The 27,529-nt window shown below is 39.0% G+C and overlaps 1 protein-coding gene across 5 annotated transcripts in view; it reads left to right on the forward strand.

The window, feature by feature from the left end:
- LOC150080216 (histone-lysine N-methyltransferase 2C-like) overlaps positions 1-27,529 on the forward strand; it is a 1,301,638-nt gene that overhangs the window by 865,889 nt on the left and 408,220 nt on the right. For all 5 annotated transcript variants that reach the window (XM_090381514.1, XM_090381519.1, XM_090381517.1 and 2 more), the window contains 2 exons: positions 3,419-3,552; positions 11,063-11,171. In XM_090381514.1, coding sequence (XP_090237640.1) covers positions 3,419-3,552; positions 11,063-11,171 — 243 coding nt within the window. The remainder of the gene's footprint in view (positions 1-3,418; positions 3,553-11,062; positions 11,172-27,529) is intronic.

Raw genomic sequence — 27,529 nt, forward strand, 5'->3', positions numbered from 1 at the left:
TAGCGGCTTTAGGACCAAACTGAATTTGGCACTTCCCATCCTAAGAGACAAAGAACAGAAGTTTCCAAAAAGGAATCACCACTGTTTCTTTTAATACATTCCCAAACAAGTCAACCAAGTGCATTGTGCACTTTCTCCATTTCTTATCAAGAAATGTCTCGAGAATGCTGCCGGACCACCTAAAATGGTGAAAAGACTCCGCTACGGAGGTCTACTTATAGAGACTATGAATAGTAGGCACTCTGAAGAATCTCAAAATTTGCTAATATTCCTGTCACAGTAACTCCACATACCACCCTAAATTCATCCAAAGGAGTGCTCTCTGAGTGGGACTTATTAAATGTTACTGAAGAGGAATTAGTCGAGAGCAACAAGATCAAAAAGTTATACGTGCAAAGCGTATTAAAATCAAGAAATATGGTGCAAAATATAACACAGAGGTAAGGTTCTGCTGGATTCCTGGGCATCCTGGAATCCAGGGAAATGAGAAAGCAGACCAAGCAGCAAAAAAATCCAGTCAACCCCGTATGTTCACTTGCCTCGATTCCTTATATGGACTGTAAACTTATCATAAAACAGTTATGTATTGACCAATGGACATCAGTATGGCAGCAACAGACCCACAATAAACTTTTCCAAATCAAGAAAAAGCCACAATTCTGGAAATCTAGTTCATGATTAAACAGATGAGAAGAGGTTGTCCTTGCAAGGACACGCATTGGGCATACCTATATCACCCACCTCCGTTTGTTGACAGGGGATGAACCTCCTCACTGTCGCCATTGTTTCGCCCTACTTACAGTGAAACACATTCTCCTCGAGTGTCCTTACAATCATGCTGCCGATTAACAAATTTTAAATCGGTTTTAACCCAAAACAATTCATTAGAGATGAACCATATTCTCAGTGATGCCGCAAATCTTTCCGATTTATTTAGTTTTATAAAACAAATTCATTTATCTGAACTTATCTGACATATGACTGGAAAAAAAAAAAAAAAATCATTTGCACAATTACTGTGATAGGCACAATTTGGCCTTAGTTGCCCTTGTGCCAATAAACTTCCATTTAAACCAACCAACCGACATAACGTGGCCTCGACAATGCCCCCCACATACACATTACTCAGACTCCCTCCAGTTGCTATCTAGCAAAGTAGAGGTAGCAAGATTATAGACTAGCTGATCCGGAAGGGAAGCCTCCTAGATAAGTTACCAATAAGTTCGGTCCAGTGTGTTAATTAGTAGCCCTCCTGTGGAGACTGTTTAAGAGCTGGACCCTCGAAATGTAAGGAAGTATGGATCTTGCCATGGTGTTCGTCATAACCTCAAAAGAGTTCAATCATACTGCATGATGGATGAGATAGGGAAGAGTTCACCCGAACTTAGCTCTGGAGACTAAAGATGGGTTCCACCACTTCAAGCCTCCAATAAGCAAATTGGTGGTATTGCACTGGTTGATGAAAGTCATCTATCACCTAGTGCTGCCTAGTAACACAGAGGGGCGGCATTTTTCCGTGTGCTGCAGGCAGCACGCCTCAAGGACCAAGTTTTGGTGTTTTTTTGTGAAGTGATTGATTTGTGCATGTGGGCTTGTGTGTGTGTGTTTTTTTTTTTTTTAATTTGTTTTTGAAAATTTGTTATTTTTCTTGCCATTTTTTATCTTGTCTATTCTGTTCAATCAGTGAATTAGCTTTCTTTCTTGGATTCAGTAAGCTTTGGGATGGGTGGGTCTTTTCTGACTATTTGATTGGGCATAGTTGCCATGTTTCTGTTCCTGTCAAGGAGCTGCATTTAGGTTCAGGCAACTTGGTCAGATAAAGTTCATTCTTTTTTATTTACTAATTTTTGAAATATTTATACATTTTAAATATGTAAAAAGATCACCGCTGTAGCAGAAATATCTTCCTTGTACAGTGGTACCTTGTATTACGAGTAACTTGGTATGCGAGTGTTTTGCAAGACGAGCAAAAATTTTTAATAAATTTTAACTTGATAAACGAGCGAGGTCTTGCAATACGAGTACAGTCAGTCCTCGTATAACACGTGTTTACACTACACGAATTCGATCATACACGATTTATAAATACGGGAACGATATCTTATATAACACGAACTGAATTCGCCTTTGTGTTTACAAGAAATGGCAGTCGAACGCAGAATCACCGCAACCCGATAGGAATGAAGAGAAGATTTTGAAAATGTATTTATGGTTTTTTATATCAGCGAAGGAGAAACACATTTCACCATAATAACGTAAAAACCAACAATTCCAGCTAGTATAATCGCAAATGCAATTAGATCGGGTTTACTACCAGTTTATAACAGATTCCACTAGCAGGAACGCAACTGGAAATTGTTTTTATTGTTTTATGGTAGTAACCCCTAGAAATGTGCTTTAGTAAAATGTGAGGTGTTAATAGTGTATCTCGGCCTTTACGGTGTTGTTTATTCAGTTGCTACACGTGCGCAACTTTGTTTATGTGTATCAAGCGTGCCTCCTCATTTTGTAATAGTGCCAGTGATGAATCTGATTTCTGAAATCCTCAAAAGGAGGCAAAAGCAAGTGTCATTGGAAAGATTCCTTGTGAAAGTCGCACAAAAAGAAAAAAGTCAACAGATTGCAGTGATTCCGTTAGAGACAGTGAAAGTCGTCCTACCCAATAATTAATAAATTCGATTGCTTTGTGTATATTAAATTTAAATATTAAAAATATAAAAAGGTATGTATTTTGTATTAATCATTTTTACAGTATATGAATATTTTTGAGTTTTGGAACAAATCATCTGGGTTTCCATTATTTCTTATGGGGAAATTCGCTTTGATATACGAGTGCTTTGGACTTCGAGCACGTTTCCGGAACGAATTATGCTCGCAAACCAAGGTACCACTGTATATTTACAAAAAAAAAAAAAAAAAAATAGAAAATGAGGAGAAGATTATTAAATCCCTTTTCAAAGCTTCTGTTTATTTTAAGAAGGCATAGAAAGGAAACTAATGTTGATCGGTAGCCATTAAAATTCAGTTATTACATGGAAAATTTGTTTCCCACAAGCAGATAGAATGTCAGATTCTTTAGCCAATGTTTCCTCTGGATGTTAAGACAATTGGCATAAGAAAATTGTCTTAACATTGTCATATTATAAGACTTGTAAATTAAGTTAAAACTGATTAAATTTTAATTTGTTAAGGAGCACAAGTCACCTGGACACAAACATTTTCTCTTGTGACTTTCTCCGAGAATAGCTAGGCTATTTACACCTTAAAAAGGATTATGTGATAAACATTTCACAAAACATTTTTAATCTGATAATTTATAATGAAATTTATTTTAAACATAATATTATTTTATATATAAAATTGAAATTACTATTGTCTTTATAATATTGTTTTCATTATAATATAACTTATACTTCAGGTCATTCAAGTTCCAATAATTTCAAGATTTCTCTTCAAGAATGCAATGAAGGTGGAAAGCAGAATGTTCTTTTGAAACAGCTTCTACAAAACTGTCCGTCAGCAGAAACTCAAAAGAAAAACGATGATTTTTCTGTATGTAATATGATTCAGGTGAAATGTTTCTTGTTATACATTTGTTTCAACATATTTGATATTTTGATAATGGAATGCAGCTGTTGAAGAAACTCAAAGAATACTATCCTGGATGAGGTCATATCTCATTAATGGTTGGCCTTTAGCCTAAAAGCCTTTTCAACTGGAGCTATAGTTAACTACAGAAAAAAAATAAAAATTCTATACCTGCCTGGAGCTGTAGTTAACTACAGCTCCAGGCAGGTATAGAATTTTTCAGCCCATGAATATCATACAACCAAAATTCAGAATCACACAACTTCTGAAAATCTTCCAACTTCAGTAACAAAACAAACAAAACTTTACAAAAAAAACTTACAGAACTTTAAACACCTCTAAAGGGGTCTCCTTAATGTTCCCAAGGAAGAATTACTAAAGAACTTAAAGCACAATGTGTCATCAATACTGAAAGAATAATGACCAAATAGGATGATATTCTTATCCCTACATGGAATGTTATTCTGAACTTTAGTACCCAAACCTCCCAACATCAGCTTTAACTGATGTTGGGAGGTTTGAAGCAGTGGCGTAGGGATGCCTTGGCACTGGGGCAGGTGCCAAGGGTGCTGGTATCAAAGGGGGCACCACTGACAGACCATATCAGTTCCGTGTCAAGCTATTTTGACACCCAAGGCTAGCTGACGAAATGGTGCCCCTAGATGTCACATCAGAATGAGAGCAGAGGGCAGGCTTAAAATAAATTTTTGCCAAATGGCGTGTTTTCAGAGGGCGATTCAAGCCTGCATGCATCCTTAAATCTGACTACATATTGCATAGCAGCTTACATCTATTTGCCATCCAGAACGCAACTTTTAAGTAACCAATCAGGCGACTGCTTCATCGGTACATGCTTGAATGCACAGCACTCCACCATTCAAGAACTGTATACGTTCTGAGATACTGAATAAGTTTAAGATACTGCCTATCCTCCCTGTTGACTTGATTACAGACCAGCCTATGGTAGATATATGCTAGTCTGTAATCAAGTCAACAGGGAGGTTAGGCAGATTACAAGAAATCTTTGGCAAAAGATGCGAAGAGTAACTTATGTAAACTCTAGAAGGAAGGAGATGAATCAGATTGGTCCACCATGTCAAGGGTTCAACTGTTGATGATCCTGCTTAGGTAGCTAACAAACTGAATCAGTATTTTGCATCTACATTTACAAATGAGGAGTTATTCTGGGAGGGGAATGCCAGAGTTGTATTAAACCCAGGCAATGAGCTAAATGATTTCTTAATAAATGAGAGTCAAATGGAGCAGAAATTGTTGAAGATAAACATAAGAAAGGCACTTGGGGTGGATTGGATCTATCCAGTTATATTGAAGGAGGCAGCAAAGGAAGTAAACAAACCCTTAGCCATAATTATGACATGTTCCTTGGACTCAGGGGAGGTACCCATGGGTTGGGGATGTGCAAATGTGACCCTAATTCACAAAGGAGGATCAAAGGGTGACACAAGTAATTACAGACCTGTTAGTTTAACTTCTGTTCCAGGGAAATTAATGGAGGAACTGGTTAAAGAAGCACTGCAGGATCACCCAGACAAGACTTCAGTTATAATTCAGCCACAGCATAGGTTTTTTAAGAGGAAGTCTTGTCTGACCAATTTGATTGGATGCAAAAAATTATTTTGATATCATATACTTTGATCTTTGGAAAGCTTTTGATACTGTTGCACATGGAAGACTACTGTACAAATTGGAGCAGTGTGGCAGTAAGGGCAAGTTGCTAGAATGGATAGAGGGATGGTTGAGTGGAAGAAGATAGAGTGGTAATCAGTGGACAGTGCTCTCGTCGTGGAGTAATGTTATTAGTGGAGTTCCTCAGGGTTCAGTGTTGGTTCCTTGTTTTCTGTATTTATTAATGATATTGATGAAGGTATATCAGGCTTAATGTCTAAGTTTGCAGACGATTCAGATATTCACTTTAGCGAAACAACAGATCACTCTTTGTTGGGGTACAGGAAAACCACTCTCTTATAAAACTCTAACAGGGTGCTTACAGTAGAAAAGGTTGACCAGAGCCTGTTGTCTGAATGTGGAATACCCTTAATCTGCCCACTGGCTCTGAATACAGAAAGTATCCATAGAAAGTAGTTGACCAACTCGACTTCTCGGTATGTAGTAGTAGTAGTAGAGGTATGTGATACAAGAAAGCAAGCTTATGTAGTATCAGCGCCAAAAAAAAAACCCATTTCACACATCCACTCCATCTAAAAGGTTGTCGAGTTCCTCCTTCAATTTATTGAAACTATCAAATTATGTAACAACAGATGGAAGTCTGTTCCAGCAATCAACTACCCGCTGGCTAAGGCAAATTTCTGCACATTTATTCTATAACTGTCTTTCTCAATTTGAATTTCTGCTCCCTCAGGCTCGTAATCTGAACAATAGGAAGGTCTTAATCCCATCAGAATTAAGCCTGCTCAACCCATTCAAGGCCTTATACGCCTCAATCAATCACACCCTCACAAGTGCCTACTCTCCAGAAGCTACTATTTTGCAGAACTTGAGACTTTCTTGGTAAGAGAGAGAACCCCTTCGTTCCCCCTCACCAATCTTGCTGCCCTTCTCTGCTTGCCCCAGCAGCTCTACATCCTTCCTAAATTGAGGTCTCCAGACCTGTACACAGTACTCAAGGTGTGGCCTGACCATTGCCTTATACAAGGAGATAATCACCTCCTTATCCCTGCTTGCAAAATCCTTGTATATCATTGACAAGATCCCATGACCTGCTCTGGCTGCCTGTCTGCACTGTTCAGAAAACTTCATAATTGACTGTACATTTACTCCCAGGTCTTTTTCATTTTCTACCACCCTAACTATCATACCACACAGTTGGTATGTTTCACTGGAGTTCATTTTCTACCCATATGCAGTACTTTGCATTTGTCAATGTTAAACTTCAGTTGCCACATCTCAGCCCATTTGCCCAAATTGTCTAGATCCTGTTGCAGTAGCACACTGCCATTACTGTCATTAACAACTCTGCTAACCGTTGTATTATCTGCATACTTGGACATACCTGATATACCCTCAACAATATCATTGATAAATATACAAAACAACATTGGGCCCAATACCGAACCCTGGGAGACTCCACTAATAATATTATTCCACAAAGAGCAGGGTCCATTGGTTACCACTCTCTGTCGTCTCCCACTCAACCACCCTTTTATCCATTATAGCAACTTGCCCTTAATACCATTCTACTCCAATTTTTACAGTAGTCTTCCATGTGAACAGTATCAAAAGCTTTCTTGAAATCCAAGTATATCACAAACTTCCATCTGTCGTTGTGGAAGTTGATAGGTTGAATAAATTTAAATAGGAACTGGACAGGCATTTGGAAGGAATGGTGTGATTTTTTTTTTTTTTTTGGCTGATGCTGCATAAATTCATACACTTGCTTTCTTGCATCACATGCCACTACTACTACTACAACAAAATTATTTTTTGCCTCCAGCTCCTTTGTGACCATATCATGGTATCCAATCAAATGTGTGACAGATTTTACAGGTATCACTAAGTTGCGGTAATCTTTTTGGTCAAAGAGATTACCATTGCGCTTAGCAAAAGCACTGTTGCATAAATAAACAATGCGTACCCGGTTAAATCTCTCATAATGTGTTAACCACGTAATCTCATATAGAAAATTTTCTTTGTTCTACGAACACTATTTTAAATGTAATTGCGAAGGGGAATTCAAAGAAATTCGCTAAACAGAAAAATCTGCTATAAAGAAGTTTGTTAAACAAAGATCAGACTGTACTTATTATTATTTATTATGATAATTTTATTTACGCACCTTTTTACGATGGTTTGATTAATTATCGTAAAAAGGCTCATAGCCACAAATTTGCCAAGTGCACCAAAAAACTAGCTACGGCTCTGGTTTGAAGTACTAAAATTCAGAGTTTCTTGTAAAATTCATCTATGCATTGGATATCCAATTAGGTGTTTTATTTGGAAGTATGGCCACTCCCAATCAGGGCACAATGCTGTAACACATTCTAATAGTCAGGATTCTTAATCTGCATAATCCAGAATTTGTGAATCCTGGAAATTGAACACTGCTCATCGTGGACTAATGTTATTAGTGGAGTCCCTCAGGGTTCAGTATTGGGTCCATTATTGTTTTCTGTATTTATAAATGCTATTGATGATGGTATATCAATCTTAATGTCCAAGTTTGCAGATGATACGAAGGTTGGCAGGGTTGTCAAGGACACTACTGACACTATGCTACTGCAGCAGGATCTGGAAATGTTGAGCAGATGGGCTGAGAGGTGGCAAATGACGTTTAACATTGGCAAATATTAAGTACTAAATATGGGAAACAGCAACCCCAGAGCAACGTATCAACTCTGTGGTACTACACTGATAGTGGTAGAGAATGAAAGGGACCTGGGGTTGGTTGTGCAGGCAGATATGAAGTTTTCTGAGCAGTGCAGACGGGCTGCAAGAGTAGCTCATGGTGTATTGTCGATGATATATAGAAATTTTTCTAGCAGGGATAAGGAGGTGATTATTCCCTTGTATAAGGCAATGGTCAGACCACACCTAGAGTACTGTATACAGGTCTGGAAGCCTCATTTCAAGAAGGATGTAGAGATTCTGGAACGAGTACAGAGAAGGGCAACAAGATTAGTGAATGGAACAAAGGGGTGCTCTTACGAAGAAAGGCTTAAGTTTTGCAAATTATAGTGTCTGGAGACTAGGCACCGGCGAGGTGATCTGATAGAGGTGTATAAAGCCTTGAATGGTTTGAGCATGTTCAGTGCTGATGGGATTCTTCCTCTTGCTCAGAATAATCACCTGAGAGGGTATAAATTCAAATCGAGAAAAGACAGATGTAGGATAGACGTGAGGAAATTTGCCTTTAGCCAGCAGGTGGTTGGTTGGTGGAATAGACTTCCATCCCTTGTCGTGGAAGTTGATAGCCTAAATAAGTTTAAGGCTCAGCTGGACAGGTATTTCGAATGAACAGAGGGGTGAAGTGGAAGTGGTTATTTTTTATTTTTTTTTTATTTATTATTTTTATTATTTTTTTTTTTTTTGGCTGATGCTGCATAAGCTTGCTTTCTTGCATCAAATGCCTCTACTAATGCTAATGCTAACTAATGCTAATGCTAATTGGATAAGAAATTTTTAAACAGATAAACAATATCTTATGCCAAGAAGCATGCAAATAGAAGTTCAATGTAATGCCTTCCAAATCATGTTCCAGTGCAGTCAAAAACACTTGAGAATTTTCAATGCAAACAGATATATTGGAGCAGAGGGAAAATAATATTAGAGGGAAAATGATAGGAATCTCCGGATAAAGAAGCCCTAGTGGCAGGGATCACAATGTATATCGATGTAGGATCAACTTAAATATAACTACTGTCAAGGGTAAGGGAAGGGATTTTGCTTTCATAAAGATGATTGTAATGGTCTCAGACAGTTTTTAAATTCTTTTCAGTAATAATGCTTATAGAATATTAAAGAACAGAGAAATCTATAATCAGTATAAATTATTCTGCAATAACAGTCACTGTGGTGGTGGGGGGGATAAGCAAGCAAGCAATAGCAGATAGAAGCGTTTTGGCAGACTTGGTTTCTGGCTAAGAATGCAAATAAAAGTAGCAAAAATTTCATTGTGTATGGAAACTAAAAGAAAACATATCAACCATATGGCCTCTAGATGTGGATGACATAACTGTTGCTGGTCCAATCCAGGTTCTGACAAACTGAATAAATAAATAATATCAAACCTAGCGAATGAAGCTTTTAGAGATGTGTATGCCAGAAGTTTTATCTAATTCTGACTAGGAGATAAACTATTTGGCAATAACTGAGAAGAAAAGGAAGAAAAATTGTTTAACCTAAAAGAAGGTAAGGCACCTGTGGCTGATAGAATCTACCCAATTATGTAAGAAGCAGCAGCAAAAGAAGTAAGCAAACTTTTTGCCATTATTGTGAGGGCATCCTTGGATTCAGGGAACATCCCTATATATTAGTGTTGTGCAGGTGTCTCACATATTCTGATAAAAAGTCATCAAAGTTGAATAATTACAAACCTGTAAGCTTTATTTCTGTTCCAGGGGAAATAATGGGGTCACTGATTAAAGAAGTAATGCAATCACATGGATTTGTTAAGAGGCAATCTTGTCTGACCAATCTGATTGGATACTATGAAGCGGTAACAAAGAAACTGGTTAGTGGAGTCATCCACCAAGGTTCCTGCTGGAACCGTTGTCTTCAATATTTATTAATGATATTGATGAAAGCAAAATGGGCTTAATGTCTAAGAATGCAGATGGTAGAAAAGGTTGGCAAGGTTGTTAATGACAGCTATCAGGATATGCTTAGGAAGATATAGAAAAATTAGGCAAATTATTCATATCCACATGCAAATTACTGAATATGGGTAGAAATAATCCAAGAATAACATACTTGGTATGTTATTCTTGGATTATTGCAAGTATGAGAGTGGTGGAGAATTAAAAACGACTTGGGGATAATTGTGCAGAGATGAAGTTTTCTGAGTACTGCAGACAGGCTGCCATGACAGCTCATTGGGTTTTGTCAATGATATACAGGAGTGTTGCCAGTAGGGAAAAGGAAGTGATTATCCTGTTGTTTAAGGCAATAATTAGGCCATATCTTGATTTCTGCATACAGGTCTGGAGGCCTCATTTGGAAGGATGTGGAACTGTCGAAATAGCTGCAAAGAGGAGAGAAGAAAAGGGTGCTCTTGCTAGGAAAGGCTTTAGTTCTGCAAATTGCAGTGTGCAGAAACTAGGTGCCTGCAGACTTCTGATTAAGCCTTTGAATGGTAATAGTGAAATTATAGTAACCTTATAATACCGTGATAAATCTGACTAAAAAATTAATAGCAAATGCTTAGAAAATGGTACTCACCTTGTATAAATCTGCAATAAAATATTTTTGGTAGATGGTGGTTAAATTTAGGTTGGAAGAAGCATTAAAAAGAACTAAGGTGGGGAATGGGGTGAAAATATTTTAAACAGATTTTAAAATGAGCGGAAGGAAGTAGAAATGCAGATCTCCAATCCTTGGTTGTCATAAAGAGGTTAAAAAACGTAAATGAAAAAAAGAGAAAAAAGAGAGAAAAGACCGGTGGTGCCTTTGAATGGTTTAAGGGGCATAAATTTAAATTGATGATGGATCGTTGTGCAGAAATTTGCTTTCAGCCAGGTAGTTGATTATTGGAACAAACTTCTATGTGGTTCTGTAGAAGTAGGTAGTTTGAATAAATTTAAGGAGTAACTAAACAAATTATTAGAGGAGGTGGTCAGGTGATGTGGGATGGTTTTTATTTATTTTCCATTCAAATTATATTAATTTAATTTTTTATTTACTTATACGTTTTACCATTTTTAGTTTATTAATATAATTAATAAATAAACCATCATTTTACACTTAAACTCAGTTATTGTCTTTTTTGATTATTGTACAGGAAATCATTGGAGTTGATTCAGGAAAGGATTTAGTGAATGTTCCACAACAGTTGGTTGATGAGAAAGACAAAGCTGAAGAAACCAAAGCAAAAAAGCCATCATACTTGGGTATGAGGATAATTGTTTTGAGTGTGGTGTTATATTAAGGAAACCTTACATACCTTTTTGTGGTTTAGCTATTTATGAAAATTAATAAAAGTGGTGAATTAAAGTTTTGAAACCTATTAGTGTCTTTGTATTACCCCCCCCCATTCACCGTTATAAAAGACCCCTTTGAGCTTGGGTAGAAAAAGCACCCTGGTTGTATTTAACTATATTCAGACTATTAGGGGGGAAATGAAGTAAGAAATCTACTAAGACCTACATGATAATCTGCAAGCAGTTCCTGTACTATATGGGTTGGGCATTGAAGATCAAGTCTAGAATAGTCTTGACTCTTTTGGCAAGTTCCCTCTCCCACTTGTCCTTCCATTTCATCTAACAATCATCTGTTCTATATCATACCTTATTTTCCTTTTCTTTCTTACTTCCTTATTTCCTTTTTTTTTCTTGCACTCCAGAGAGTTTCTATGCTGGCATGTACCACCCCAAAATTAGAATCTTGGTATGCATTTCTTTCAATAACTAGCATGACTTCCTCCCCCTTCCCATTTTATCTTGCTTATCTTTCCTAAAAATTTCCATATTAAAACGTATCCCCTATTTCGGAGTGACACAAAATGTATTATCTGCATTAGTTGTCCTGAATGTTCATTTTGCTCACAGTACTCCTAACAAGACGGCTCTTAGGCTTTTGAAGCTAAATACAAGAGTTGGGGCTGGATACACAGTCTAATTGATTAACAGAAGCACAGGTACAGATAAGATTCTAGCACTGCTTCTATGGACATGTAGCAACCTGAAAAGCAAGGCTTTGGAGATTACAAGGCCTTCTGGGGGGGGCCCTCATGGCAAAAGCAAATATATGACTGTGTTAGGGTTATGACCAGCTACCTAATATCCAGAATATGCACCTTTTGCAGTGAGCCGCCATGGGAGGGATTCAGTAAGTCTGCGGAAGGTTACTACGGATATCTGTGATCATGCACGCTGCGCCCCGGAGTTTCTATAGGTTCTTGGTGGAGGATTCGTCTGATGTGGCGCTTGAGGTGGTCCCATATATTTTCAATTGAGTTAAGATGCGGAGAATTCGGTGGCCAATTGAGTAGCTTGAAGTCTTCGTCATGCTCCTCAAACCACTCACGGATAATTCTGGCAACATGGCGTGGTGCATTGTCTTGCTGATAGAAATCATCACCCCCAGGGAACACGGTCCACATATGCGGGTGTACTTGATTGGCGACGATTGAAGGGTAACCATTTGCATTCAGGGTTGCCCTCCAGAGGTATCAGCAGACCCAAGCCATGCCATGAAACATTCCCCAGACCATAACGCCACCCCCACCAGCCTGCCTTCTGCCTACAGTCGTGTACGGGTGTCTGTTCTCGGAGGTTTCACATCTAATACGCCACTGTCCATCCACTCAGTGGAGTGGAAACTGTGACTCAACAAAGAAGGCCATCCATTGCCACTCGGCTCGGTTCCAGTGTCAGTATTGCTGTGCAAACTGACACCATTCTTTGCCATGAACGGCCATCAGCATGGGTGCTGTCACCAAAAGTCTGCTTCATAGCCCAATACGCAACAGGGTTCGCTGCACTGTCGTGTTGGAGACCTTTCTGGTGGCCCCAAGGTTCATTTGGATGGCAAGTCAAGCAACAGTAGTGCGCCGATCAGTTCTGATCAACGGTTTCAGCCGACTTTCACCTCTGGGACTGAACTCTGTATATTTGCTTGTATGCTGATACTAGGTATATAGTGAATAAATTTGAACTGGTTAGATCATCACCTGTGGACATTGAAACATATCTGAGGCATGTGTCACTCAGGCATAAAGGATATGGAATTGGAATATGGGGAGAACAATGTACAGAGGACAGAAAGGAAAGGAGAAGGAAAAAAGAGTTATGGGTCTGAAAAAATGGGCCATTTTCAATTAGTACAAGTGGTAGTATCAAAGTAATTTCAATCTTTATTTTATTTTATATCCTGTTGTGGTGATATATTATAATTTAAAAACAAAAATCAAACCAAAAACTGCTTGTTCTTAATGCCAGCATTTCAAGATGCTTAAATGGGGTACAACAACCTGAAAGTATGTGGGATTCATTCAAAATCTGTCTGCCACTTAGAGAATTGATAATGTGTATGTTATTAGTTGGCCTAAAAACTAGAGTAGTATTAACAGAAAAGTTTCACTTATCACTTGTGGTAATAGGCTGGGTATAACCTCCATGCACAAGTACATGGTGGGTGACCACCCAGGAGTGAACCAACGTAAGCAGGGGTTGAGGTGTGGCGCCCACACCACATGGAGGAATTCCGCCCCCTCTGTGTTACCAGGCAGTACTAGGTGGTGGTAGATGACTCCTATCAACCGGTGTAATACCACCACTTTGCTTATTGGAGGCTTGAAGAGGTGGAACCCATGTTTAGTCTCCAGAGCTAAGTTCCGGTCAACCCTTCCCCATCTCTTCCATCGTGTAGTATGATTGATGACTTTTGAGGTTATGATGAACATCGTGGTGAGATACAGTCTTCCTTACATTCGAGGGTACAGCTCTAAAACGGTGTTCGCAGGCCGGCTGCTAGTTAGTACACCGGACCGAACCTATTGGTAACTCTCTAGGGGGCTTCAGATCAGCTAGTGTATAATCTTGCTACCTCTACTCTGCCAGATAGTGACTGGAGGAAGTCCGAGTAGTGTGTATGCGGGGGGGGGGCATTGTCGAGGCCACATTATGTCAAGGATCTGGGTATATTCTTACCTTGTGTACGCCATATCCAAAAATTTCATTACTTCATAAAGCATGTCCTACCCACTTTTTCTTACTATTGAATACACCATGAATTGTCAAACTAAATAGATCAACCTTATCTGCGAAAAGATCTAAACCTCACAAGCACTTCGAATTCATTTCACAAATATATGTGGTCTCAATTCTAATCTCAACAATGTCCATTTCCACTTGCAGTCTGCCAAACCCCATGTACTTTTTCTGACAGAATCTCAATTATCGGTTGATTCAACTACTGCTCATCTCAGATGCCCAAATTATTCGCTGTGTGATTCCTTTCGCCTAAAACATGGTACTTGTGCATATGTCTGTTCTGATATTCCCTGTCAGAGACTTGGCAATTTGATCTCCTCTCTTTGATTTTCTCTGGCTTAAAATCTCTGTACATCATTGTGTCAAATTCATCTGTTGTCTCTACCGTTCTCCCAACTCCACAAATCACTTGGAGCTCTTTGGCTTCCTCTCTTTGCAACTTGACTTTCTCCAGTCCAGCTTTCCTAACAGTGAGGTAATTTTCCTTGGTGATTTTAATGTTCACAACTCCAGCTGGCTTCCGTTTTCTAGTCACACTGACCCAGCTGGTTGAGATGCCGAGGCTTTTGCAATTACTAGTGACCTTGCACAGATTGTTCATTTACCTTCAAGAATACCGGACAATCCTAACCATACAACCAACACCCTTGATCTTTTTCCCACAAACAACCCTTCTAAGTACACGGTCGAAGTAAGAGGTCCTTTAGTGACCTCAGATCACAACTTGGTGATTCTCTTCTCCAATGGAACCTTTATCTCATAGCTATTCCCAACCTCTTATTGTTTGGCATTACAAGAATGCAAAATGGGATGACCTGCGAGATTTCTTTTCTTCTTTTCCTTGGTTGGATTGCTGTTTCAAAACTTCTGATGTCAACGTTTGCTCAGATCGTGTCAGTGAAATTATTCTTGCAGGAATGGAATCCTTTATCCCACACTCCACTTTAAAATCTCGTCCTTTATCTAAACCTTGGTTTTTCAATAAATGTGCTAAGGCTGTTCAAGAGAAAAGAACATTCTAGTCATCTAGATTACGAAAGCCTGATGGTTGGGAGAAAGAACGTTGCATATCGTAATTGGCTTATTTCCAATTCTTCAGTTTCATTTTCTGCCTACACCAAAGCTTGCAAGAATTATAAAGCAGCTAATTATCAGTCCAAACTAGATTTTGAACAGGCTAAGATTAGAAAACTTGCTTCTTGCCCTAATGGTAGCTGAGCATTCTGGTCTCTTGCCAAAGCTATTGGATGCAAATTTTGCCCATCTCTGCTCCCACCTCTGTCAAAACCAGATGGTTTTGACAGAGGTGGGAGCAGAGATGGGCAAAATTTGCTCCATTCGGTACCTCCTGTGGTCTTCCATCAAAAGGATGTCAGAAGAATTTTGATGAATCTTGATGCTAAGAAAGCTCCAGATCCTGATGGTATTTCTCCACTTGTTCTGAAAACCTGTTCTTTGCCCCTTTTTTTTCACTTTCTTATTTCAAAGGTGTTTTATCTTCTACTTGGAAATTTGCTCATATCCAATTGCAGTTACTTCTCTTTCTAAAATAATGGAGAAATCAATTAACTGCCAACTCTTAAACTGTCTAGAAACTTTCCATCTGCTCAGTGATCACCAGTATGGATTCCATCAGTTGTCTACCCACTGGTGATATTCTGGCTTATGTTACCCATTTTATGGACAAATTCAATGGAAAAGTTCGGTGAAACACAAGCAGTTGCTTTTGACATCTCAAAGGCTTTCGATCATATTTGGCACAAAGGTCTTCTAAACAATATTCGACCTTATGGTTTGCCAACTGTTTTTTTTTTTTTTTTTGTAATTGGTTATCCAGTTTTCTTACTGATTGCTCACTTTGGGTGATGGTAGATGGTTCTCTGTCTTCTAATTTCTGCATTAATGCTGGTATTCAAGGTTAAATTCTTTCCCCCACTCTTTTCCTCTTGTATATTAATGACCTTCTTTTGACTGGAAATCCTATCCATAGTTTTGCCAATGACAGCACATTGCATTCCACTTTTCATCTTGAGAAACCTTGCCCTGATCAATCAGCTTCAACTTATCGAATATCCGCTACGAATTCTTTAAATGCCATCTACAGGTAATTCCCCAGTGGGGCAAAGACAACATAGTTGATTTCAATCCTATGTTTAGTCTCTAGAGCTGAATTCCGGTCAACCCTTCCCCACCTCTTCCATCATGCAGTATGACTGATGACTTTTGAGGTTATGATGAAAATCGTGGAGAGATCCAATCTTCCTCACATTTCGAGGGTACAGCTCTAAAACAATGCTCACAGGTTGGCCGCTAGTTAGTACACCCGACCAAACCTATTGATAATTCTGTAGGAGGCTTTCAGATCAGCAAGTGTATAATCTTGCTACCTCTACTCTACCAGATAGTGACTGGAGGGAGTCCGAGTCCGAGTGAGAATTATCTTCAGGCAATTCTCCAGTGCGGCAAAGACAACTTAGTTGATTTCAATCTTTTTAAAACTGTCTTGTCTTATATCTCCCAAAAAGGATTCTTCTGCTCCTATGCTTATCTTTGGTGACACTCCGATTTCTAGGCAAGTTGATATATCTCTTTTGGAGATTACCCTGACTTCTATTATCTTTTGGCACAAGCACATTAAAAATATTGTTTCCTATGCATCTAAAAAACTTGGTTTTTCTCTTTCGTTCTCAGCGTTACTTTTTTTCCAAACAGCTGTTCACTCTGTACAAATCGCAAATCTGCCCTACCATGGAATATTGTTCCCACATCTGGGGTTGTGCCACCAAAACCTCTCTCAAGCTTCTAGATTCCATTCAAAAGAGGGCAGTTAGGTTAATTAATGATTCCTCTAACAGAGTCTCTCCACTCGCTGTCTCATAGACGTACTGGTTCTGCTGCATGCCTTTTCTACAGATACTTCCATGGGCACTGTTCTTCTGAATTGGCTTCTGTAATTCCCTCTCTCTCTTTCAAAACAGTCCAAACACATGCCGCCACCAGCTAACATCCATTTACTGTCCAACTTCAAACTCACAGAATCAACTTTTCATCCTCTTAGTTTATTCATTCAACTGCATATGTCTTTCTGAAATTCTACCGAAGTTCAAGTCTGATATCAACAAATATATTATTTCTTCTTCTCAACCTCCAACCCAAGCATGGTACTAAGTACTATAGGTTCTAATACCTCTTGTGTTTGGGGTTTTCATAAAAATAAATTGATTTTTTTTTTTTTTTTTTTTTTTATGAAAACAAACATGGGCGGTATTCGAACCTATAGTACTTAGTACTGTACATGAGCTGAAGGTTGAGAAGATGAAAGAAAATACTTGTCAGTGTTAGACATGAACTTCTGTAGATTGTAATTTTCAGGAAATACGTATGAAGGAAGGTTTCCCAGAAAACAGAAGTTGAATGAATAAATGAAGAAGAAGAAAAGTTGGCTCTGCGAGTTTGAAATTGGAATAAAAGGAATTTTCCTGGTTGTGGCACATGTTTGGATTGCTTTGCTAGAGATAGCAGGAATTATAGACGCCAATTCAGAAGAATAGTGCCCATTGAAATATCTATAGAAAAAGCATATGGCAGAAACAGAATGTAAGCGAAGAAACTTAGAGACAAGTCATTAATTAAACTAACTGCCTTCAATTGGGTGAAATCTTCAAATTTTGGTGTCCAACCTCTCTCTCAAGCTGCAGCCTGACAGAGGTTGGACACCAAAATCTGCCCTACGTACCATCACCCACAGTGAGAGAGAAATCTGGATACCCAATTACAAAAAGCAGTTGGCAAGCCATAAGATGGTAGCTTATTTAGAAGACCTTTATGCCACAGATGACCAAAAGCCTTTAAAAAATGTGAAGAGCAACTGCTTCAATTTCACCACACTGTTCCATTGAATTTGTCCATAGTGGGTAAAATATTTTCTGATGCTATCAAGGCAATGTTAGATGGGTCGGTAAACTGCTAGCTTGGAGAGATTCGCAGACTAATAGATTAACAGTAGCCGCAGGAGAGGTGGAAATGATTCTTGCACTGCTTCTATTGGAAAGAGCAGCAGCCCCGAAATCCCCAGCCAGTTGCTAGGGATTTCAGGAACTGCTGGCGGTCATGAAACAAGTAAATACACGGACTGTGTTAAAATAACTAAGAATAAGAACAAGTGCATGTATACTTGAATGTACAACAATGCTAGGAGTATAGTAAATAAATTTCATGAATTTGAAGTGCTGGTTAAGACATCCAAGGTGGATATTTTTGGGATATCAGAGATGTGGTGCCACTCAGATATAAAGGATGCAGAATTGGAATTTGGGGAGTACAATATGTACAGAAAGGGTAGACAGGATAGAAAGGGATCAGGGGTTATGCTGTTAGTTAAGAAACACATAAAATTGTAGGAAGTGCATCCAGTTTACATAGAGGGACAGTGCAATGTTAAGTCAATTTGGTGTGACATAAGCACTGGGAAAGCAAAAATGAGGGTATGAGTTTGTTACAGGCCTAATGACTCTATTAAGTACAATGAACCAGGACCGTGCCAAGCCATTTTAGTACCTGAGGCAAGAATAAAAACTTTTGCCCTCCCCTTAAATAAAAAAATACATATATATAATATTTTAGTGAATGGCACAATTTTTTTTTAATAAAAACCATGGTGTATTAGCATTAGCATTAGTAGAGGCATATGATGCAAGCTTATGCAGCATCAGCCAAAAAAAAAAAAAAAAAACCATTCCCCTTCACCCCTCCGTTCGTTCGAAATGCCTATCCAGCTGAGCCTTAAATTTATTTAGGCTATCAACTTTCACAACAAGGGATGGAAGTCTGTTTCAACAACCCGCTGACTAAAGGCAAATTTCCGCACAATCTATCCTACATCTGTCTTTTCTCAATTTGAATTTATGCCCTCTCGGGTGATTATTCTGAGCAAGAGGCAGTATCCTATCTGCATTGAGCATGCTCAAACCATTCAAGGCTTTGTACACCTCTATCACATCACCTCGCCGGTGCCTAGTCTCCAGACACTATAATTTGCAAAACTTAAGCCTTTCTTTGTATGCAACCCTTCGTTCCATTCACTAAACTTGTTGCTCTTGGGTTGCTGTTTCCCATATGTAGTACTTTACATTTGTAAATGTAAATTACTTGTCTTGTGTGAATGTTAAACTTCATTTGCCACCTCTCAGCCCTTTCCAGATCCTGTTGCAGCAGCGTAGCATCAGTAGCGTCCTTAACAACCCTGCCAACCTTTGTATTGTCTGCAAAATTGGACAGTGAGCTTGATATACCATCATCAATATTATTTATAAATACAGAAAACAACAATGGACCCAACACTCAACCCTGAGGGACTCCACTAATAACATTAGTCCACAATGAGCAGTGTCCATTAATTACCACTCTCGGTCTTCTGCCACTCAGCCATCCCTTTATCCATAGCAACAATTTGCCACCAATGCCACACTGCAACAATTTGTGCAACAGTATCAAAAGCCTTTCTAAGATCCATATATATAATATCAAAGTTATTCCCTGCATCCAATTCTTTTGTGACTGCATCATAGTGTCCAATCAAACTGGTCAGGCAAGACCTTCCCTTAACAAAACCATGCTGTGTCTGAGCTATAACTGAATTCTTGTCAAGATGATGATGCAGTGCTTCTTTAACCAGTGGTTCCATTAATTTTCCTAGAACAGAAGTTAAGCTCACAGGTCTATAATTACTTGTGTCAGCCTTTGATTCTCCTTTGTGAATTGGGTTTACATTTGCACATCTCCAGTCTGTGGGTACTTCCCCTGAGTCCAAGGAAGCTCTCATAATTATGGCTAAGGGTTTGCTTACTTCCTTTGCTGCTTCCTTGAATATAAATGGATAGATTCCATCCACCCCAGGTGCCTTTCTTGTATTTATCTTCAACAATTTCTCCTCCACTTTACTCTGAATTATTACAAGATCATCTAGCTCACTGCCAGTGTTTACTTCATCTATGGCATTTCCCTTCCTGAATAACTCCTCTTGTGTGAATGTAGATGCAAAATATTGATTTAGTTTGTTAACTACCTGAGCAGGATCATGAACAGTTGAACCATCGATATCAAGTGGACCAATCTGATTCATCCCCTTCCTTCTAGAGTTTACATAAGTAAAGAACTCCTTGCTGTTTTTCTTTGCATCCCTTGCCAAAGATTTCTCGTAATCTGCCTTCGCATGCCTAACCTACTTTGTAACTTGGTTACAGATCAACTTATATCTATCATAGGCACATGTTAATTTATATGTATCCCATGCCTTTTTCTTCTCTGCCATATGTCTCATTAGTTCATCTGACATCCATTTAGGCCTGAACCGTGAACAATATTTCTTAGTTGGTATGTAAAGCATAGTAGCTTCCAAGATAAGTTCTTTGAATGCTTCCCATTTTGAATTTACTGTTGGTAACATCATCAGTTGGTCCCACTGTATAGAATTTAAATACTGTCTCAGACCATCGTAGTAGCGTTTACAAAAGCAATTACCCTTCCCTTTACCCCTGATGGTAGTTACCTCCTTGAGTAAATCCGACTTCAGCACACTGTGATCACTGTCACCTAGTTGTTCCTCTATCTGCAGATTCTTAATGGATGAAGAATCACTACTGATAATCAAATCAAGAGTATTGCTGCCTCTAGTTTCCTCCCGAACATGCTGATGTAGAAAACAATCATCCAATAAATCCACAAAAGCCCTGCTAGTGTGTGAGTGACCAGCCCCCAAATTCCAGTCAATATCTGGGAAATTAAAATCCCCCATTATAAGACTCTCTGATTTACTGGCCCACTCTATTTCCCTGTACAGTTGTTATACTCATCAGAGTCATTAGGCCTATAGCACACTCCTACTCTCAATTTTGATCTCCCAATGCTTATGTCACACCAAACTGACTCGACACTACACTGTCCAGCAATGTCGACTGGCTTCACTTCCTTGGATTTTATGTATTTCTTAAGTAATAGCATAACCCCCTCCTCCCTTCCTATCCTGTCTATCCTTTCTGTATACGTTGTACTCCCCAAATTCCAGTTCTGCATTACATATATCTGTGTGACGTCTCTGATATACCAACAATATCCGCCTTTGATGCTTTGAGCAATACCTCAAATTCATCAAATTTATTTACCAAACTCCTAGCATTGGTGTACACGCAAGTATACATGCACCTGTTCTTTTTCTTAGCTACCCTAACACAACCCATGTGCTTACTTGTTCCCCAATGACTCCCAACACTCTCTGAAATATCCTGCATCTTATTTTCCAAGCTGCTGCTCATTCCAATTGAAGCAGTGCAAGAATCACTTTCACCTCTGCAGTGGCTACTGTTAATCTATTAGTCCTTGTATCCCCCCAATCCAGCAGTTTTCTGACCCACCTTACACTGCCTCGATAGCATCAGCAAACATTCTTGCACCCTTTCTATTTGAGTGTATCCCATCCCTGTAGAAGCAGTCTCTCCTGTTAACAAGTACATACCAGGCTGAAAAAAATTCTACCCCTTGAACCTTGCACAATCCTTCCAGGGACGAATTGATCGACAGGGCTCTCATCATATACTCCCTCCTATCGTGTCTGGGCAGAATTTCAGACACTTTCAAATTCAACCCTAATTCACGGCTTTTTTTCAACAGTGACCTGTACTTGTTAAGTAATTCCACCGGTCTCCTACTCTTAATATCATTAGTACCAACGTGTACAACTATATCATCTTTTGTGCCCACACAGAGCTCGCTATCTGTACTGTACCGTGACAAAGATTTTGTCTTTCAAAAGCAAGATGATAATTGGATTGGAATAATTAAAACATAAAATTGAAAACATTGGCAATTATTTAATCTTACTTTTGGCACTCCTTTCTGCTTTTAACTGAGGCAAGAACCTCATTCGCCTCGGCATGGCTCTGAAATAAACAGTTATACAGAGAAATAGAGTGGACCAGTAAATCAGAGTGCCTTGTAATGGGGGATTTTAACTTCCCAGATATTGGCTGGAACTTTTCGGTTGGTCACTGACAGACTAGCAAGGCTTTTGTGGATTTATTGGATGATTGTTTGTTATAGCAGCATGTTAGAGAAACATAATCTGTCTTCACTCTTGATCTGATTATCAGCAGTGATTATTCATGCATTAAGAATTTACAGATAAAGGAACTGCCATGCTAGGTGGCAGCGATCACAGTGTACTGATGTGGGATGTACTTAAAGATTTAACTACTATCAGGGGTAAAGGTAAAGGGAAGGGGTTTTTTTGCTTTCATAAAGCGACTACAGTGTTCTCAGATTTTTTAGGTTCTATACAGTTGGACCAACTGATGATGTTACCAACAGCAAATTCTAGATGTGAAGCTTTTAATGAAGTAATTTTGTAAACTATTAGGCTTTTTGTTCCTACTAAGAAATACTGGTCTAGGTTTAGGTCCAAATTGATGTCACATGAACTAATGAGACTCCTGGAGAAGAAAAAAAAGAAGAAAGAAAAAAACTCGTGGAGAAGAAACTAATGAGACTCGTGGAGAAGAGAAGATTCGTGAGATGCACATAAATTGTCAGGCGACACAAGCCTATGGCAGATACAAGCTAGTCTGTAATCAAGTCACAAAAGAGGTTAGAGAAGTGAAGATAGATTATGAAAAATCTTTGGCAAATGATGCAAAGCAAAACTGCAAAGACTTCTTTACTTATATAAACTCTAAAAGGAAGGGGATCAATCAGATTGGTCTATTTGATATCAGTGGTTTGACTGTAGATGATCATTCTCAGATAGCTGTTGAACTAAATGAGAATTTTATATCTACATTCACGCATGAGGAGTTATTCAAGGAGGAGAGGGCCAGATGTTTATCAACTAACAGGGAGTTAAATGATTTTGTAATAACTGAGAGCAAAGTGGAGGAGAAATGGTTGAAGTTGTACATAACAAAGGCACCTGGGGTGGATGGAATCTATCAGTTATATTAAATAAGGCAACAAAGGACGTAAGCAATCCCTTAGCCATAATTATGAGAGCATCCTTCGACTCGGGGGAAGTCCCCACGGACTGGAAATGTGCAAATGTATCTCCAATTCACAAAGGGGTATCAAAGGGACACTAGTAATTACAGACTTGTTAGTTTGACTTCTGTTCCAGATAAAATAATGGAGTTACTGGTTAAAGAAGCATTGCAGGATCGTTTAGATAAGACAGCAGTAATAATTCAGACACAGCATGTGTTTGTTTTTCAAAGGGAAGTCTTGTCTGATCAATTTGATTGGATACTATAATGTGGTCACAAAGGAACTGGATGGAAAAAAATAATTTTGATATCATATACTTGGATTTTAAGCAAGCTATTGACACTGTTGCATATGGAAGACTAGTGTACAAATTAGAGCAGTGTGGCATTAAGGGCAAGTTTCTACAATGGATAAAAGGATGGTTTGGTTGAATGGGAGAAGCACTCATGATCAATAAGCACTGGTCTACATGGACTAATGTTATTAAAGGAGGCCCTCAGGGTTTGGTGTTTGGCCCCGTTGTTGTTTTGTACATTTATCAGTGATATAGTAATGAAGGTAAATCAAGCTTAATGTCAGAGTTTGCAGATGATACAAGGGTTGGCAGGGTTGTTAATAACAATTATGGCAGTGTGCTGCTGCAACAGGATCTGGCAAGGTTGGGTAGATTGGCTGAGAAGTGGCAACTGAAGTTTAATAATGACAAGTGCAAAGTACTGCATATAGCTAGCAATAACCCCAGAGAGAGATGTACCAAGTATGTGGTGTTACACTCAGCGTGGTGGAGAATGAAAGAGACCTGGGGGTAATCGTGTAATCAGATATGAAGTTTTCTGAGCAGTGCAAGACAGGCTGCCAGAGTGGGTCTTGGGATCTTGTCAGTGATATACAGGAATTTTGCGAGCAGCAATAAGGAGATGATTATCCCCTTGTATAAGGCAATGATTGGCCACACCTTGAGTACTGCGTACAGGTCTGGAAGCCTCATTTTAGGAAGAGTGTAGAGTTGCTAGAATGAGTACAGAGAAGGGCAACAAGACTGGTGAAGGGAACAAAGGAGTGCTGTTATGAAGAATGGCTTAAGTTCTGCAAATTTCATGCTTCTGGAGTGCCCTGAGTGCCAATCGATAGTGCTCAGGCGATATTTTGTGCGATACATAGCATTCTTTCTCAGCAGATTAGTTATATTTATTTTCCAGTGTCTCTATTCTTGTTGTTTTTGATAAGTGATTCTTTACTTAAAAGCTTTGAAATAGAATCCAGAAAGGAAATACACCTTTCTTTCCTTGTATATATATTTATATAATCCGTACTAACCTAACTCTCTAAACCACTTGATCACTGGTTGCACCGCTCCTGCCTCCATGAGGCGGGGCTGGTAACCTGAGAGGGAAAAAAACACTCTCCCGGGACAAAAAAAGGAGCAAAGATGGACAAAAATAGACATGCCACTTACGGATCTCGTGATCCAGGTCTCTCAAACAGAGATGACTTGCAAAACGGCAGAAAAAAGGAGGAACAGAAACCCCCTGCTCCTCTTTTTCTGATACTGTATTCTTTAACTGATAATCCTTTGAGTAAGCTCTCCCCATTCTTAATACAGAAATGTCTTGAAAATGTGGCGGGCCCTCCAAAAATGATTCGGAGATTAAAATCTGGAGACTTTCTGGTGGAGATGAGTGAGAATAAGCACTCGGAAAAACTATTAAAAATATCGACTTTTGGTGGAATTCCCACAAAGTTTATCCCGCATGCCACCCTAAACTCCTCTAAAGGGGTAATAGCCGAGTGGGATCTCCTTAATGTATCTGAGGAGGAGATCGTTCAGGAATTAGGCGATCAAAATGTAATAAATGCCAAAAGGATAGTCATTAAGAAAGATGGGGTTCTTACTCCTACCCGAACAGTCATTCTTACATTTAAAACACAAATTTTACCAACAACTATTAAAGCTGGATATTTAAGGTGCAAAATTCGACCTTATATTCCGTTGTTTTAAATGCCAAAAATTTGTACACTCGCAAGCAGTTTGCAGGGGTGTAACCACAGGAGGCTCTTTTGAAAGACAATAGGCTGTGTCTCCTGTCGTTCAAAAGAGCATGTTCACACAGACTGCCCCACTGAAATACCATGCTGCCCAAACTATAAGGGAAATCATTCAGCATTTTCAAAGGAGTGCATCCAGTGGCAGACTGAAAAGAATATACACAAGTACAAAGTGGAACACAAGGTGCCATACCAAGAAGCAAAAAGATAATTTTCAATTTCAAATAAATTGTCATCTTATTCTTCAGTTGTAAAAAAGCAAATGATCCATAAGAGTACAAACAGATTGTTCAGTTCCGCCAAGCATCTCAGTTACTAATTGGGCAAGGTCGGTCCTCTCTACACTAAAACAACGGCCTACCCAACAGCAATCAAGTCATTCAGTAAATACTCCATTGACGATACTGTCAGATAAAAATTCTGCAAAACAGCTAGTTAATCAAACAAGGTCTGAAAGAAATAATCAAAAATCCAGTACTGATACCATGGACATAGATAGAAATTCACACCGAGATGAACCACTTCTTGAACTTCATGCAGAAGAGGAGGACACGGACGTCACTAGACCAAATTTCCCAAAAAGGGAAAAAAACAAGACTAGTCAAGTGCAAGCAAACCACATCCCGTAAGCAAGCTGACACACCCGATAATCCTCAATAATGCATAGAATCATTCAATGGAATTGTCGCGGACTCCAAGCTAACTTAGACGATGTTTATGGCTTAATTACCAAATATAAGTCTGCTGTTCTTTGTCTACAGGAAACAAACCTGACCCCTAAAATATCTATGAGCATATAATACTTAGAAAGGATAGGAACGACTCTAATACAGCACATGGAGGTGTAGCATTGCTAGTAAACTCCAGAACTCCTTTCAGACCTGTCGCACTGAAAACAACTTTAGAAGCAATCGCTGCTGGAGTTATGGTTGAGATAGCGGTAACAGTTGTTTCCATATACCGTTCACCATATTATTCATACACTTTAGCAGATTTGGATGATTTAGTTACCCAGCTGCCACCACCTTTCTGTATCTTGGGTGACTGGAATGGGCATCACCCCTTATGGGGTTCCTCACACCTTGATAAGAGAGGTAAGTTAATTAAAAATTTCTTGAAAGGCACAACTTAACATTATTAAACAATGACACTCACACATACGTGACGGCCCCGGGTGCCAAGCGAATCTTGAGGCCAAGCGATCTTCCCTGCGAATTCTATTGCGATTATATTAGAGAGATAAGGTTTTCTTTTTGAGTTCACACGTTTTTTTCTTCCGTTATTCAAATATATAATAAAAGTTCTCTTTCTTAAAGTATAAGGAAGAAGTTTCAGAAAGGAAATTAACCTTTCTTAATTTTTCTGTGTACTAACCTTCTATTTTACTCGCTTGGTCACTTGGTGGCACTACTCCTGCCTCCCCGTGGCGGGGCTGGACCTGGGTGAAGAGCCAACACCCAGGACTAAAAGGAGTTGAACATGGACCAAAAAACTAACAACACAAGATTGGAGAAAGTTAACTCCAATAAATGTGATGACTTACAGCAGAACATGTCTCAGGCTAAGAGAATGAAAATAAACAGTTCTCAGCCTACTGTTCCTTTCTTTTTGGTGATACATTCCTTATCACCACAACCTGTTGGGAAATTATCCCCTTTCTTAGTTCAGAAGACTATAGAGTCCATGGTTGGATCACCAAAAATGATAAAACGATTACAATCAGGTGATCTCTTAGTAGAAACCGCACTAAGTCATCAATCTGAGAAATTGTTAAAAATGAAAACTTTTGCAGGACTATCAGTTGAAATTACCCCACATAATTCCCTGAATACATCGAAAGGTGTTATTACCGAATGGGACCTTTTGACTGTTTCAGAGGAAGAACTACTGAGCGAGCTAACAGAACAACAAGTTATACATGTTAGGAGGATAATGATGAAGAAAGACGGAATCCTCATTCCAACCCGATCAGTAATTCTCACATTTAACAATCCTTCACTTCCCCAATCAGTTAAAGCAGGATATTTAAATTGCAAAATCCGTCCATACATACCTAATCCAATAAGGTGTTACAACTGTCAGCGATATGGACACTCTCAGGCGACATGTCGCAGTGATCCCATCTGTCCACTCTGTGGATCAAAAGACCACAATCAAGCAAACTGCACCTCTGCTACACCACTCTGTCCCAATTGTCACGAAAATCATCCTGCTTTTTCGAAGACATGCGAAATGTGGGTATTGGGAAAGCAAATTCAAAAATACAAAGTAGAAAATAAAGTGTCTTATCCAGAATCAAGAAAACAGATACTTGCAACCAAACCTTCACGTTCCTATGCTTCAGCAGTGAAACGACAGCAAACTATAGCCACTCAAACGGAGGTAGTAATACCTCTAAATCAAATTATAGACTGGAGTAAAGTAATATTAATGACAAAAACAGCTTCAGAAGAAACACCCAG

Source organism: Mastigoproctus giganteus, chromosome 9 (assembly GCF_048544385.1).
Source record: "Mastigoproctus giganteus isolate SK-2022 chromosome 9, ASM4854438v1, whole genome shotgun sequence".
Classification (NCBI taxonomy): Eukaryota; Metazoa; Arthropoda; class Arachnida; order Uropygi; family Thelyphonidae; genus Mastigoproctus; species Mastigoproctus giganteus.